Genomic DNA, 18,247 nt, shown 5'->3' on the forward strand with positions numbered 1-18,247 from the left:
GTGATAATTAGAACAATTTGTGTTATGATAATAAAGTGAAACAACATATCATTTACAATAATAACAGACTAAGCTTGTTTTCATATAAACGGGATTATCAGGTCATCCCTATTCATACGGTTCAATCGGGCAAACCCGATTCATACGGGTAAAAATACAATATCGGTCCAACGTGCGGTCCAGTTTCTATTCTATTTTCCGAGCATTACCGCAAATGCACAGTAGTCCGAAACGGCTCGGACGTAAAAACTATCATATTATTATTATCATTATATTAATAGGAGAGAAAATTACTTGTTGAATGACCTGTACGTATTTTATCCCTATTTTAAATGGTTATTCTGGCTTTATGTATCTGCTTATTGGTTTGCAACACTCAGAAAAAATAGTTCGAGACTTCATTGTTTACCCTGGCGACAGGGAGAGCGGCTAAGCTTTTGTAATACCAGCAACATCCAACTGATTGACAAACCGCACGTGGCCGCTAACAACATTATGACAGTTTTACTGCTGATAAGAAAACTTGGTTTAGCTTTGAAAATCACTATAACATAATTTTCTAAAGCAATTTCTTCTTTCGAGTGAACAACCTCTCATATATTAGTCAGGATTTATTACGAAATGAAACAGTTAAGACTAATATAGACACTCTACATGAACTATTTACTCAAAGTAGGAACATGCTTCTGAAAATAATACATATGGGATTATTACGTGACTCATTCTAATAAAAATTATATTTTTGGTGTCAAAATTTCGAAGGAGTCATCACAAAAAAGATAAACAAAATCTTTAAAGATTTAACTATTAATGTCAGGTTTCCATGTTCTCGAATTTGTTGGAAATTCAGTTGAGAGAAGAAATGCTTTGACATACACAGACGGAAACAATAAGCAAGAAAGAAAATTAGATTTAGTGAGGAGACAGAGAAAGAGAAGAAAGTCTTGTTTGATAGAACTATATTACCAACCTTACACACACTTTCCTTATGACGTTTCGTCGTCTTCGAGTCACACTAGGTCATTAGTTTGTCTGGGTCACTAATCTGTCCAGATCACCACGTCACAACGGGTCACTCCCGGCCATAGGTCTGTTTGGGTCACGAATATGTTTAGACCACCAGTCAGACCGAATCACTCCCAGCCATAGGTCTGTCTGGGTCACAAATCTGTTCAGATCATCACGTCAGAACGGGTCACTCCTGGCTATGTGTCTGTCTGGGTCATGAATCTATCCGGATCACCACGTCAGACCGGGTCACTCCTCGCCACGGGTCTGTCCAGGTCACTGGGTCATTAATTTACTTGCATGCAGTCTGCGAATTCAAATTTAGAAAAAAGGGAAAAATGTTACTATCATCAGTTTTTTCTTTTAAGTCGTTGCACGTTGATACAGAGAATATCCATTCATGCCACTAGTAAAAGACGCCCACAATTGTATATATTTCTAATTGCGCTTTTTACACCCTTTATATACCCTTCAGCTGCGCATCGATAAGAAGAGACTTTAAAATGGTATAGTAAAGTAGACTACAGTAGGGATTAGTAGGATAGGACAGGGTCGGGTTAGCTTAGGGTTATGAAAGTTTGAACCAATTTTGTTAAAGTTAGTCGAGTGTAATTTTTATTGTCTCGTATTTTAGTTGGATCGGGCTTTGTAAAGTTCATCCACTATTTTATTTTTCTTGTAAATAGATCTCACAGATTGTAATATATTTCCACATCTCCAATATATTTCCAGCTTTGTAGGAAGACTTGAAAATCAGGGATGGCATAAAATCATTTTTTTTAAAAAAATAATTTATTCTGTATTGATATTATATATTATCATTTATTTCTATCATGGCAAAATTTCATGATTTTATGCCAAGATATTACTTAAGGCAATTGATTCAATGATCCGTCTCTTTGGGAATTCATTTAGTGGTAACTTCACTATTGCAATAAAGCTAAACCTAACTAATATAACCTTACAGCATTAAAGACTTGCATTTGTCTATCCTACAAATACAGTACTATATTAACTAGTTAAAGAAACGAATGAATTGCCTACAGAATATCTTACCATTCTGGTCAAATATAATATAAACATGAAAACCTGGAACTTCGGAAATCGAAGTAAATGCAGACTGACAATTAGGATTAGAATTGGTAGGTTCGAGTTTAGTTTTTGAGCACCATGACTATTCGAGACGTAGACCTATAGTTTCAAATTAAATGCGAACTAATTAGGATTAGCAATACCAGATATAAAAATGCTAAGTGCCTATAGCTTCGTTACATTACATATTTGAATGTCAATTAATATAAATAAAAGAAGTACTGGTCAGTGGTGGATTAAGGCAACTCGCGGAAATATATTTTATGTCTTTAATCTTACTCTTTCCTTTCTTTTTAATTCATCAAACCAGTGCCATAAAACATTTTGACTGACTCTCACTGTGAATGATGCAATGATTTCATTCTTTTAAATATAAGTAGATTAAAGATAACGTATTGGCTGATCTGATTCTACTAAATCTTTCAAGAAAATGAAATACATAGCCTCCTCATACAAAGAGCATTATCAGGGCTGGCTCTACCATATGTGCAACACGTGCGTTTGCACAGGGCAGCAAGTTTCGAGGGGAAACAAAATCTGTAATAACTATATTATTTAAAATAAATATTACTTGTTGGAAACAGACTTCATGATCATGGTAGTTAAATTTACCAAGCTGTTGTTCTATTTGAATACTACATTCATAAATCATGTTTAGGTCACACGAACAGTGTTAAAAGCAAATGGTGAAACAAATCTCAGCATGAGTTTGCTTGATTGTTGTCAAATACATGAACTCAATTCTCGAACAGTAGCGAACACCTGTTTTATTTAGTTAATTATTACAGTTTCGATATGAAAACTAGTCTTGTCTTTGTCACAAACAAGTTTCTGATTGAAGGTGAAAACAAGGTCTTTTAATTTTCTTTTTTAACAGATGTAGAAGGAAAAATCAAGAAATAAAGATGAAAGAGCTAGTTGCACTGGAATTGTAAACTGATAAATTGAGATTGAAGTTCGATATTGAATTCTATATATATAAAGATTACCATCTTTTCTCTGCAGGTGTGTTTGCTTTATCTTTCGCTAACGCAATGTATTATTATTTAAAGAAAACAGACACATTGAGATTGTACTTGTAGTGTTGAGGCCTTTCTGAGTGCGAGTGTATTTTCAATCCCCTTCGTTGTTCATGATAGAGTAGCATACTTAAAATCGTGGCTTTTAAAATTTATCCTTTCTGGAGAAAGGGGGTGGCAAATTATGTAGGGCCAGCCCTTAATATTATTCTTTATAAATGGTGACAAAAGGCGGAAGAATTCTCAAATTCGAAGCTTTAGTTAAGACTGCCCATAGCAGAATTGTGTTGCAAAATATTGCATTTCCGTTTTATATGGATTTCTAATTAATATAGTTGAAGCTCTATCTTATGAAAGTTGGCAGTGTTCTATTCTGAAACATGACAGTAAATACTCACATTAAAGGCAAGTTTCCGTGGAATAGATGATCAGTTTACATATGTTTCACTGTATATCTACGTATATGCTACAAAGTAATTATAATGCATTAGAGTTATGGCTGGAAAAAATGTGTCTAATATTTTCGCCAGTAAGACGAGTAAATTTTGACACATAAAGCAATTTGTTTTGCTGAAATAATAATAATATAGTCCACTCCAAATTCTCCTTAGCATTTGCCCCTGCTCTATTACCCTTCAATTGTGTCTCTCTCCTTTTTTTCCTACATTGATAATATTTATAAGTGTTATTGCGCTTTTATCATGAGCACAATACTTATAAATCAAATTAAACAATAAACAGTTAAACCCACCTGAGTTTTATCTTCATTTAACTTGTGAACGATTCAAGCACAGAACTAGATGCTTGGTGTATGGGTGCCCACGAGTAGTTGGGTTTATGTGCATCGTTCATTTAAGACAGTTAAGGTCATGACGTCAATGTCAATGACAATTACCTATCATCCCAGCAAGGCATTGATCTCTCAAGTAAATAATGGTACTCATATACACACATCTAAAGAGGTTAGTGAGAGGTGCTATTAAAAATATTCGAACATTTTTTCCCTTTGTTATTCGAATATTAATTTTCAATATGTTCGAATAATTATTCGTTATCCTAATAATTGTAACGTATAATTACTCGTTATCGGAATAATTATTCGAATAACGAATTTTGTTCGAATATCCGAACAATAAATATTCGAAGAATCCATTATTCGAATTTTAACAACACTAGTTTCTATTTAACTGTTATACGAGGTGCTATCAAAAAGTTTCGAGACTAGTTCTGTTTTACAAGAAAGTACCTTATTTATCTACGTTTACACACTATCACCTTCAAAATAGTCGTCTTGTGTAGCAATACAGCGCTCCCAGAGTTTTCTTTTCGAAGCGTGTCAAGCACCTTCTATAATTCGTGTTGGATCTCCACAAGGGTGTCCAAACGGCATCCTTTGAGCTGGATCTTCATCCTCAGTCGGCGCTGCATGTGTCTACGTGTGCAGCCTTGTGCCACAATCTGTTGGCGTGATACAGAAGTAGTACCGAAAGTTTTTGATACTACCTCGTACGACGAAAAATGTACATGAATACTTTGGTAATAATGTGGTTTCCGACAATGCAGGTTTTGCTCTAACGCGGTTATTAGTATAGTATACACATATCGCTCATTCGCTGCAACAGTGACACAACTCAGAAATGACCCTTATTGAGTTAATGGGAAGAAAAAGGCCCTTTATGCATATACTTTCTGTTCCTAAAGCGAGACGTCTGAAATGGCAAAATTGGCTGAGAGAAAGCCGTTCCTTTATATAAATTACTGTTGAAAGTATAGCATGTCGAAACTTTTAAACTCGTCTCCTGAAAACTTGCGATTATCGAGTTGTGTCACTGTTGCAGCAAATGAGCGATGTGAAAGTATATTTACAAATGGTAACAGTTTTTTCAACAAAATTTTAGAAATAACCAAATAAAAGCACTTAAAAATAATCACTTATGCATGTAGAGTGTCCAGGGTAAAAATCTGCAGGGGGTAAAAATCCTTTTCTGTTTTTGGTACTTTTTCTTAGAGCTGTGCAGCACTGCTTATGCTACAGGATGGTTTCATGATCGAAATATTAATGAAGTAGTCATATTTATGAAGTGGTGCACTGAAATTTGGAAATTCTATTTAGGTAAGTTAGCATTTTTTCTTACTTTGACGGAAGTATGATCCTTCAGTGATACAGCGTTTATCTCTGGCGCGTGTGGTTTATGGTTCGATTGGCAGCTAAGTAAGTTTGTGGTGGACATCATCGTGTCCCTGGGTTTCTCTCGGGGAACTCCTGTTTCCTCCCACATTCTATTCCACCAATTCGTCCATTATTATTCATTTGCCTTAACCATTCGTCTTCCTTAGCCTACAGGGCATATCCGTGGGACGTTAAACAGAAAGATTTCTTACTTTGATTTTTTAAATGAGAAATAATACTGTATATTTTGTGAGAGAAGTTCCGACATGTTTTACTGTTATTAGGGATGAGCACGAGCGAGTTCAAGCGAGTTTTCTTTGAAACTCAACTCGACTCGATATCTTGGAGCTCGACTCGTGAACTCGGCTCGAAAAAATTCCACCAACTCGACTCTAATTCAGATCAAGTTTCAAGTCGAGTCGAGTCGAGCCAAAACGAGCCAAATCTTGTGTGTAGTTTCAAGTACTCTCTTCAAGCATCCTACATACATAATATAATTATTATCAATGATGCAACTGTTACTAGAAGTTATAATACTACTACTACTACTACTACTACTACTACTACTACTACTACTACTACTACTACTACTACTAATAATAATAATAATAATAATAATAATAATAATAATAATAATAATAATAATAATAATAATAATAATAATAATAATAATATAATAATAATAATAATAATAATAACATGTATGAACATGAAAGATAGGCGGTCTGAATACATAAAGCTAGTTGACTGCCGAGCTCAGTAGTCGTAAAGTTTAGGAGGCAAGAACATCGTTCACGAGGTTCTGGGTTTGAGTTCCGGAGGAGTAAGTATTCAGGCTTGAGCCAAAAATTGTTAAAACTTATAGGGCGCCGGTCAAACATATTCAAAACTCCTCGGCCTGGGTTTAGGGTTCGGCCTGAGCGACTCGGCTCATAGCTCATTCACTATCTAGCCGAACCAAGAAGTGAACAGACCCAACAGCTCACCTAACCGAGCCGGCTCCAGCTCTCGGCTGAATTAAGCCGATGGCTTATCCCAACCGAGCTTGCTCGAGATGATGGCTTATATGAGTGAGAATGAATCGAGTTGATGGTTCACCCCCAACAGACCTAGCTCGAGCCATCGGCTCAGTTGAGCCGAGTCTAACCTGGGTGATGAACTCGTTTCAACCGAGTGGCTCGAGAAGATGGCTTACCTGAGCCGAACCGATGACTCATTTCAACCGAGCCTGTTGGCAGGAAGTGTCACGGTAGACTGTACATACTGTGTAGCGCAAGATTTATAGTCTGTGGTTGTTATGTTGATTAGGATAAACAAGATGTATTGAAAGATATTGAATATATGTCGTAAGAACAAGGATTAGGAACATTATAAGTATATGAATTGAGAAAGATTCAAGGAGAGTATTGTCTAAAGATATAATAACAAGGATACAGTTAAATGGAAGAGGAATAAAGAATTCAGGTTTATAATAGTGTATACATGTGTTTGATTTATAGTGCAAATAAGATTCCGGATAGATTACGTTAAATTTAATTAAGCTACTAACACTAGCCAAATTATTCCTTACTCATTTTAATAAAGTAACAGAGCCAAACCAGTTGACATCACTACCCGGATTGGCCTTCAGCTTGGGCTCGAAAATTCGACCGTGCAGGTCTCAGCCTTGATGGAAGAACTATGATTTTTAGTTATATTGGTGCTCACGACATTGGAGGCTGTCTCGTTATTTAAAAATCTATTGTCGTCTCTTTATCGAGACGAGACGAGACGCGAGCCCTCGACCAGTGTCCCCTCTTGTAAGCAACACTAAAAGTATTCCACATTACTGTTTATCAGGGTTGCCACACTCGAGACTCGTGATGATATCAAACACTTGCCTGAATTATGCAAGATTTTTGTGAATTATGCCAGATTTTCAAATAAATTTTCCGAACTAATTTTAAAGACCCACCCCTACTATCTTCATTATTTTAATGAAGTGTTCTAACTGAATTCATGTACATTATATATATATATATATATATATATATATATATATATATATATATATATATATATATATATATATATAACAAACTCAGGGATTACCCCCTAAATAACGTTCCTGGAAGACCCCTTTCTCAAAACCTTATTAACAGCCTGGAAAAACATTTGTACAAACTTCATAGTTTTCATGCCGAACGAATAAAGAGACCTGGTGAACAAAAACAAAAACAAAATCAAAAAAGCTTTAGGGATGGATTTAAAAAAAAAATCTTATCCTCAGGTTAGTGTTGAGAGAATATTTTTACAAAATTTAAATTTGATGAGTGAATCAGTAGACTTTTAATACATTCACATTGTATCCACTGAGTTGGGAAATGGTGTACCTCCAGACGCACTTTATTTCTCAGCCATCCCCAGATTAATCGAACAGTTTAATGCATTTGAATGTGATTTAAATTTCTGTTCGTACTTTTTCTTATCAAATACGAGATTATCAAGGGATGAATCTACTGTACAAAATAGAATAGAAACATCTCATTCGGATTCCTATCATCCCTCAATCCAAATCAAGACTGAAACAGAAGCAGATGGGCTTTCTGTTTTTTAACAAGGTAACGTGCCTAGTAGAGGCTTTGCATTGTGAAGATTACATTAGTGAAAGTTATACAACTGTAATTTTACAACTTAATATACATATTACTAAATATTGAGCTTCTCCGTTGCTTTGTGGTTAGAGTACGCGTCTTCGGCGACTGGGATTTGATTGCGGATAGGAGCTCATGTGTTTCAAATCCTATGGTTAATAGTAGTTTCATGTCTTATAGAGCTTTGATCCTGAAAGAAACGCTAAACAATATTGTAATTTAAATCCGTTTCATCCGACAGCGATCAAATCCATTTTATATTTTCACTTAATTCAGTGGATATTAATATAACAATTATAAGACACGAGTTTAATTAAATAAATATTCAGGAGCAAGCACATACACATACAGTACTTACACATACACAAATATGAACATTTCAAGACTATTTACATGTGGTGGACTGAGCTGCATCAAGCATTGCTATCTTCATAATCATTTTCTCATTTGTCTCCATTATTTGATATATATGTTTATATATATATATATATATATATATATATATATATATATATATATATATATATATATATATATATATATATATATATGTATATATATATATATATATATATGTTTGCACTTATTATTGCTTTTAGCATTTTCGGGGAGGATTAAGGGTTCTTTCTTCAGCAAGAGTCGGTTCTATATACTGACAAGAGAGTAGGGGAGAAAGGGCGAATCTATATTTTATGAATGGATAACATTTTAAGAAATATATACAAAACATGCCGCTTCCGACACAGCTCTGAAGCATTTCTTTTAGCGGTGTATTACAAAAGCTATAAGCTGTTCCCTGATGCTCATACTCCTCCCCCCTCAAGTTGTAAAGTGAGAAGGGACAGAAACATTCCAGATAACCATCGTTCTTTTCCTGTTCTCCAGAAGGAAGAGTGAAATTATGCTAGATTTGGCCAAGATGCTAGACACTACATGTGTCAATTATGCCAGATTTAACACCAAGATGCTACATATGACTTCACTGCTGCTTATATTTATCATGGCTTTCGCTTTCCGGTCTTTTTGAGGTAAAATTTTAGACTTTCACTTAAACAGCCACTGCTTCCTTACTATTTATCGTAGGATCATAGTTCCTACCTCATTTTCTTCAGGATGGAGCACCCTTGAACGGTACTACTCGCTTGTCCGTATTATACACCAGAAATGGGGAAGATTTTTCCGAAAGATTTTTCAAAATTTTTGCTTCCCTCTTGCTCAGGCCTGGGTTCACGTAGGGACATAAAATCTTTTTTTCTGAAAAACTACGCAGTTATGTACACAATACGTGTGCAAAATTTCAATCTTGTATCTTGAAAACTAAGGTTGGGATAAATTTTTGAAAGTCTGAAGATACTTCGTCATTACTATTTGACTTAGATCCATGGGTCAAACGCCATTTTCTTCCGCATAACGAGTCCTTTCCAATGATACCACTCACATGTCCGTATCATACACCTAAACAGGAAAAATCGAGGAAAATGTTTTTCTGAAAAATCACCCCCTCGGAATAGTTGCGCCCCTTGGTCTCAGGCCCGGTTTCACGTAGAGGATTAAAAAAACTAGAAATACTCAAAGGTGCACACAATCCGCATGCAAAGTTTCAATCTAATATCTTGAAAACTAAAGGGTTAAAAGTTTTTTTTAAAATTTGCCTTAAAAAAGTCAGGCCCCTACGCCCCCACTTGGCGCCGCCAAGTTGACCATCCGGTTCCAAAACGCATCTGGGGTGTTCTTTGGTCCATTCTTGACTTGACCAATAAAGAAAAACCGTCTTAAATATCTGTTATAAAATCTAAATAAGCGGTCAAAGACGATACTACGCATTGTTTTCTTAAGTTACCATAAATCCTTAAAGGGCAAATCAGGGAATCAGGATATGATTGCAGAACGAGTTAAAATGAGCTGAACGAGCGGGCCATTTATCAAACTTGACTCGACTTGAAACTCGACCTCAAAAACGGGACTCGGCTCGGGAACTCGATTCGAGAAAATTACCTTTGACTCGACTCGTGCCCATCCCTAACTTATTTTTTACCAAGACTTCTTGAACAATACTATGTATTTTTTCTTTTTTACTGTATCAGTTATAGGGGCAGCTCCTCGTTGTGAATGAAGCCTGTGCGAATGAGGTAAAAGTCCAGAATTCTTGTGGGACAAGAATCCGAATGCAGACCTTTGTCCCATTTCTTAATTTTGTAAATATTTTTATTTTTAAATTGCATTTTATAACATTATTGAAATAATATTAACTAAAATTAAATATATATCTCTAATATATATTTCAAATTTCATCTCTAAATATACAGATTTTGGTCAAAATAGTGGAAACACTTGTCAAAAGTGGGACATTTTCACTGTATCTGTTAACGCTAAGCACTGTGCAAGTCAACCATTTCTTGGATGTTGCAAGTACAATACTAGTTGAGTGAGGTAGTATGGTTGTGAATATTGTGCAGGTGTGGTAAGTAACCAGTATGTCCGATCTGATGGAGTTTCAAAGAAGTATAGTTATTGGTGCCCATCTAGCTTGAGCACCAGTGAGCAAACGAGCGACGTTATGCGGTGTGACATAAGGTAGCATCTCGAAAGTCATGACCGCATACTCAGTAAGTGGGAAAACAAGGTCTGTAAAGCACAATAGTGGCCGAAAGACAAAATTACAAGATATAGACTGCTGGGTCTTGAAACATATTGTGATGAGGCACAAGAACGGCGAAGAAAGTTACCACAGAATTTAATCAGCATGTAAACACGTTAGTGTCATCTAAAACAGTGAAGCAGGAACTGCTCGAAATGGGTATGCATCGGACTTTTGCTATTGCCAACTCCGTAATAAACGACAGGAATGCGCAATGGCGAAGTGCATGGTGCAATGCTAAGAAAAACTGGACCTTGGTGGATTGGTAACGTGCCGTTTTCTCGAACGAACCACAGTTTACCCTCTTCTCTACCACTGGATGCATGTTGGTCTGGCAAACACAATCAGAAGCATACGATATCGACTGTGGCGGCTATATTATGGTCTGGGGTGCTATGTCATGGTTTTAGCGGTTTCCTTGTATACTGAAAGGTCGGGTCACAGTAGCAGTCTCTAGAGAACTCTTGGGTAACCAGGTCCAGCCAGAGGTTCAAAATTTATCTCCAATGGGAATCCCATATTTCAGGATGGATAAAGTCTCCATTCACACAGCTAGACAATGTTCAAGAGTATAATGATGAGCTTCAATATCGGTGGCTCGTCCGGGCCAGAGACATGAATATTATCGACCCTATGTGGGCTGCTTTGAAAAAAACAAGGTTTGAGCTCGATCTTCACCACCTTCGTATGTACCTGAGCTGGAAGCTGTGCTGCAAGGAGATTGGGTTGAAATTCCATTCAGCATTTGTATCGGACTATTTCGTTAAGAATTCAAGCTGTATTACGTGCTAAAGGTGGACCATCACAGTATTAATATAAGATGTTAAGAGTTACACAGGTGTTTCCATTATTTTGTCCAATAAAGTCAGTCACTTGGCGTCAATAAATAACTTGAATTTTCTATTTAGTAGGAAATATCGAAATTTTCTAAGAACATATATTAAGGCATATAATTGTTTCTGCCAGGTTAAAGCCTTGCGTTCAATCTTAGTGAAACGTCTACTGCAATAAGAAACGACACGTTCGTGATTAATTTTAGGGTCATAGCAAGCCAAAATTCCACCTGCCGACACGGATGATGCATCTGAGCATAAACGAATTTCCAAAGATGGGTCGAAATGAAATAAGGATGGGACCTGAATTATATCTGTTTTAAGTTTCTCGAGTAACTCGTCATATTGTGATGTTCACTTGAATTTCGAATTATTCTCTAAAAGAACTTGAAACGGCTCCACTTTCTCAGTAACATTTTTGATGTGGTCTCTCAAATAAGAGCAGAGTCCAAGAAAACCTTTTAAGGCCCGCTTAGAAGTTGTTGTTTTTTTTTTAAATTCCGTATCTTATTGGCAATTTTTGAAAAATTTTGATTTCTTTACCCCTGACTTTAAATCCTAGTACGCCTAATTCTGAGTACAACTGGTGAGTCTTATTTGGGCTAGCTCTAAAATCGTGTTTTCGTAGCCTCTTAAAGAGCCCAATAATATTGCAATATTTGAGAGAGTCCGATAATTGCTGCTTCCAACTTTTACTCCGTATTATGAGATCAGCGAAGGCAGTAATACGAGGTGGTAAACCCTCCAGAAGCATGCGTACCGCTATAGTTAGGCTTTGTGATGAAGTATTATGGCCCATAACGCAGAGTTGAAATTGATGCGATTTCCTAGTATGATTGAGTTCAAAAGGTCATGTATTTCTGGCTTTTATGGTGCAATAATAGTTGAAAATAACTTTGCTTTATGACAATGCTCGATATCAAAGATTTGCACCTAAACATATGTAAAATGTCTTCTGTTGATTGGAATTGTATACTAAGATATTTTGTAAACTTATTACATGTCTGTAAATTTAAAACTAAGCGAAACTCTGAGGTATTTGGCTTTAGCATTATTAGAAGTGGGGACGAAAACGAACTATCGCTGGTTTCTTTGATGATGTTAGCATCTAATAGCTGCTTAATTTGGAGATCAATTTGTGGTCTCATCGCCAAAGGAATAGGAGGCGACTGATGAAAACAAGCCCCTTTATCTCTCCGTGTTTTATGAACGTAGCAACGAAAATATCATATGTCTGTAGGTGAATAGGAAATGACATCCCTGTATTTATAAAGTATTTTGTGTACAGCGTTTCGAAAAGTGGTGAAGTTTTATCCAATCCATCCTGTATTTCCTGTTCTGATCTATAAAATGTTTCATCATTTTGATCGCCTAATTGTTGATCACCCTGTATATTAACCTCTTGCAGATCCTCTCAACGTATGCAATTGGTGTATTTTTCACTAACGTTATTGGCCTGTTAGATTTGTTAAATATCAGTAATGTGAAATTGTTTCTTGGTAATTTGGTTGGTAAAGTCTGAAATCCGTATCTATCTAATAAATTCTCAAGTGGAGAAACAATTAAATACTCCTTATCCGTTTTCCGATTCTTGATACGAATAGGAAGAAAGAAATGCGTCTTAGATGGTATGCTTACTTTGCGAGTAGTAAATACATCAGCTGACGTATGATGTCCTATTGAATTAATTGCATTTACCGATAGTTCTTCCTGTGCATTCGCTTCGGTTGGCTATGTCGGTGGCCGTTGCTTCCTGTATACAGACAGTGTGTTCCGTTGTAAATCAATTTTAGCTTTTAAACATATCTTCATCGAATAAAGGTAAGAATTCTCCATGTTCCAAAATTCGAAAGTAATGTGAAAATGTTGAACCAATTTTGGATATAATTAAAGCAATGTATCGCAAATAATTTACAATGGAATTCTCAATTCCTCTAAGGTTAGTATTAAAAGGAATTAATTACGTATTTGGAGGAGTCATTGATTTCGGCCAAAGACTTAGAGAGCTTCCTGTATCAATTATTACAGGATATTTTTTTTATTAATTATTGATTAGTAATATATGCTCCTGATTTGCCACACTGTAAAGTGGTGCCGATGTTTGTTAGAATCAATGAATGAAACTTTTAGCTGTTCATCTTCTTCCTGTGTAACGGCCCTCAAAACATGTTCTGAAGAAAAATGTAATGGGCCCCCCTATGTGTTTCCTGTTTATTATTTCTATAAAATATACTGGAAGAATGCCCCTACTCGTAACATGTACCACAGACTGTAACTGTTTCCAGTCAAGGTATTTTGCTATTTTTATTATTATTCTTAGGATTGCTTTTCTTTCCGTTCCTATGCTGGGTATTATTGCCATTATTTGGATTTCTTGATTTACATTTTTTACGGCTGCCACGTCGAAACTGAAAATTTCCCATAGCATTTTGAGCCACTAAAAGAGATAATTCGGCCATCTCATTGGCAAGTTTGCTAAATTCCAATGAACTATTGGCGTTCATAGTGTTAGATGTGCTTGGTGCAGAGGAGTCAGGTGGGGTTTGTGTAGTGCTAACTTGGGAGGGAGGATTTGAAGGTACTGTACTTGAGTTTGAGAGGCACCATGTAGCTGTGGTGCGGAAGGTAAAGGAAATTCTGGAGCAGGTTGTTGACAGTGATACCAATTACGTGTTTGGCTGCATGACGGATAAGTTGGTTGTTGGTGATATGTGGGGAAGGAGGCGCTAGTAACCGTCGAAGAATTTAAACTGTGAACTGATCGATTTTGGTCACAAAGAGAATAAATTGCTTGCCATAATTCGACATAATCACGCTTTTTCGTAAGGTCATGTGCTTTTTCTAAGTTACGTAAATGCAATTGTAAAGCCTGTACTGTAATAAATGTTTCCAATGCGATCTTCTGTAAGACATTTTTCTTTAAACCCAAAGATAAATAGTTTATTTTTTGTTTCTCCGTGGCCTGAGGTATAACTTGTCGAATGACCTTTAATGTTCTTAAAAAATATGCGTCAATAGGTTCATTTTCCCCTTGTTGAAACTGAAAAATTTCAAATCCCGCCCGATATGCTGGTAATTTTGGCCTAATTAAATCCGTTAGTTTGGCTTTCAATTGATTATAACTAAGTGTGTCCATTTGGTTTTGTGCTTTTAATTGCAATACCAAATCAAGAGCTACGCCCTGAAGGTACATGGGTAGGAGTTTCTTCTTTTTCTCGGTATTCCAGGAATGCAATAGCGCGAGGTGGTCGAATGACATGAAAAACCTATCAGGATTTTTGTAACGTGTCCAGAGTACTTAGTAAGGTGAGGGATATTAAAAGAAGGGCGGGAATTCTGTTCTGCCATATTTGCACTGTCTTGCGGAAAAGAGTTTTTCCCTGATCTGGTATGCGGAATACACGAAAAATATAGTCACGTCTAAGTCACTAAGTTCACAGATAAGAAAATCACATATCTATGAGTGTTTCACTTCCGGTTAATAAAAATATCGTCCGGTAGAGGAGTATTCAGTAAAAACTGAACCATTCAAAGCCTCGACCTTGTAAAACTCTGTCCCATATAGGATGTTGGTAAAGCAAGGTAATAAAATGAGTGTCCGGAATTGACTCCCACTACCGGCTTTTATTATAAAATTTCACTAAATAACAGTATTTTACAGAAATACTACAAAGATATTCTTCTCTATACTTGTGAGGTTAGAGACAGATAATCCTTGACCGAGAGGTCGCAGACAGGATCTACACAATGCCTCGTGGCAGGCTAGGCAGAGTGGCGAAGGGTTCCCCAAAGCTCCATAGCAAGCAGTGAGGAGATTAGTGGTCACAGAGCCCCGTAGCAGGCTAAGCAACTGGGTGTAGGATTCCCAACAGAGCCCCGAAGCAGGCTAAGGCAGGAGAAAGGAAAAACCAAGAGTCCCGAGGCACACTAGAGGCTTTGGGTTAGGTTACTCCTAATGTTCCGAAGCAAACAGTAGGAGGGACACCAGAAAACTGGTAGTGGTCCGCTGTCGGCTGCTGAATTTATAGATACCCAGACAGCGGTGGCGCTGCTGCTCCGATGTTGTCGTCTGCTTCGTGGGAGGAGCCAGAAGTCCGTCGTCTGCTGGTTGTAGTGGATCAACGTAGTGCGTAGTATCTTCACTTGAAACCATGTGGTGGTGTCTATAAACACAAGCGTAGAGTGTTGTTTGTACACAATACCACGTGGGATATTACAATACTGATATCATATTCCGGAAATATTGTCAATGATTTGTTCTCCTAAGGATAGGACACATTGATAAACATATTCAGGCTCCTGAAAACACCGCAACTCTCTCAATTCTGGGCAATCATGCAGGTCGCATTCCGTGGATGTTGCTTCATTTTGTAAGAAGAATTTCATCCATCTGATTAGTTTGCCCCCAGACAGTAGTCACAAGATGCAACTATTAAACAAGCGTTTGTTCAACATCTTGAAAATTTTCAACTTTTCGCTTTGCAGACAATGACTTACTAATCATCTATACAAAGTTATTATTCAATTCCAGTTCAGTAAAGCTTGCTCAAAATTTTACACTGTTGAAAAGAATGTAAATGGTTTCAAATCCTGTGAAATTTTTCCACTAAATAGGTACATATTTGATTATGTAGAGTTTATTTTTTTCTGAAGCTGTTGATCTAGCAATCTCTAATAACGAATCTTTAATTGTCGCATGATATGCTATGCTAAGCTTCACGTGGAAGGTGTCTGATTATTATTGGTTATAAAATGCCACATTTATAACGGGGCAAATCACGAAAGAATTCCAGTTAGTTTTCCAAATCTCTTATTCTACATACAGCACATCTCCGGGATTTTATACCCAACAAACATTAGATACTTTCCACGTCAAGTTTAGTATGTCATGTAACAAATAAAGAAAAAACACCAGTGTCACCCTTAGATATAATTCATTTCACTAAAATTAAGAAAAGTGTAAGAATGGGAAACAAAGGCAAAATGTCTAAAATTATTACGTCCATGCCATATAAAGAAATATTGAATACCTCCCGAGAAGAAAAAAGACGGAATCAAAGAAAATTTCATTACGAAAGATATTTGCATTCACAGAGTGTTCAACTCCCGTTTCAGTGGAATATTCATGTCCAGAAATATTCATGTAATGGCAAATATGTCGATCCACTAGAAAAAGATTGGATCGAGCGCGATTCATGGAAACAATGGTGTTATCAAAATTGCACAGCGTATAAATGAGGACATTACTTGTGTGACTTCTGCATATAGTTTTATAGTCTCTCAGTTTTTATATGCTTTTTAAATTAGTGGATTTTTTTGTTTAAGCCTACTTAGTGAGTTTTGTTTAGACTTCATCAAAAAATATTACTACATACGTAAATTCAACTTTTGCTGCAAATATAACATTCACGCTTTCGAATAATTTTATAACTCCTTTACATGATATTCAAATGTTTTACAGTCTAATATTTTAATTACTCATTAGAAACGTTATTCTAATAATTATGGTCTTAAAATTTTGTTTGTATTGTTGGATTCCATTTTCTTATTTTGCATACCTATACATACAAAAGAAATATTCATGTGTTCTATTTCTTTAATGTTTTGAAATCCTTATAGATGTTCCAATTATGTTAAAATTTTCTCAAAACGGGGTAGCAATGCAGGATTTTTTTGTTAGGCATAATATCATCTGTAATGGTATTGTTATGTAAGAAGTTAAAGAGTTTTAACCTTCGTATACACAAGGCACAGCGAATAGAATAAGAAGTGTGATCACTCCTCGTAGTTCAGTGAGCCGTTCCTAAGATGGCACTAGCGGCGCTGTGGCCTCAATGTAGCTGTCGAACCCATATGTAGTAGAAGGAAATAACTTCTTTCTTAAAATTTACTCATCAAGTACCAGAAAGCTTCAATAATCTACTTGCATATTACATAAATTTTATATTAACAAGGTACTATGTGGAATGATCAGTGGCGTGTTTAAGGGGGACTTCCGGGCTCAAGCGCCCTCGAAATTTTATTCTCACTATTAAAGTAAATGAAATATCTTGCAGAATTTTCACATTTAAAGTAATAAAGTTAGCAAAGCCCCGTCCGAAAAAAATCGTAAATACGCCACTGGGAATGGTAAACAATTATAAAGACAAACAAACCTAAATCGAATAATTAAAACGATAATAAAAGCCACTTACTCTAAATAATTTCCGGCCACCTTAGAAAGCTTTCGATTAGACTTCACAAAACTTCGACTTTTTAGTTCTTTCCGAATTTCTTTTCTGCGAAAGAAGATTCTACACTTCATATAATGGAACAACAGGCAATATGTCCACTAGGGTGGAGCGTTTTGTACTTTTGTTGGAAATTCGATAACGGCTAGTGCAGAAAACGTGCCATCAGTTGCACCGACCTTACTGATTTTTTAAATTTTTTGGACAACCCTTTACCCTGCCCTACGGACTTAAAGTTTTTAAGTGTTTGTTTAGGCAACACGCACAAGACCAATGACAGAAATGCTAATTGTGGTCGTTTCTAGAGTTACCTGATGGCTGTAATACAATTATTTTATTAAAAGAAACTTGTAGCAATGCCAGTAAATAATTTTAAAATGTTCATGAGTCAAAGTACAGCCATATTAGCTCACTTGTTGGAATTAATGTCCAGATTTCGTTTGGAATGCCACGTTAACGATGATTATAGGCATAGCTCTTGATATAAGACGATTTGTTTTTGGCAACTCTTCCCTTCTTATGTACACCGACAGCAAATGCCATTTAGCGGCAGGCTACACAACTTCGTGGTTGCTTACTTTGGCCACGCTCTTCGAGCGTCGTAGTAACGTCCGGCTCCGTCCA

The 18,247-nt window shown here is 36.3% G+C and overlaps 1 protein-coding gene across 4 annotated transcripts in view; it reads right to left on the bottom strand.

Moving 5' to 3' along the window:
• LOC145671120 (facilitated trehalose transporter Tret1-like) overlaps positions 1-18,247 on the bottom strand; it is a 167,282-nt gene that overhangs the window by 38,294 nt on the left and 110,741 nt on the right. The window contains exon 1 of one of the 4 annotated variants that reach the window (XM_081739914.1): positions 3,871-4,045. The exons of the other annotated variants lie outside the window; for them this stretch is intronic. Coding sequence (XP_081596040.1) covers positions 3,871-3,887 — 17 coding nt within the window. The 5' untranslated portion in view covers positions 3,888-4,045. Of the gene's footprint in view, positions 1-3,870; positions 4,046-18,247 lie in introns of those variants that run through there. 4 annotated transcript variants of the gene reach the window in all.

The sequence above is a fragment of the Thermobia domestica genome, chromosome 15 (assembly GCF_964235325.1).
Source record: "Thermobia domestica chromosome 15, izTheDome1.hap1.1, whole genome shotgun sequence".
Classification (NCBI taxonomy): Eukaryota; Metazoa; Arthropoda; class Insecta; order Zygentoma; family Lepismatidae; genus Thermobia; species Thermobia domestica.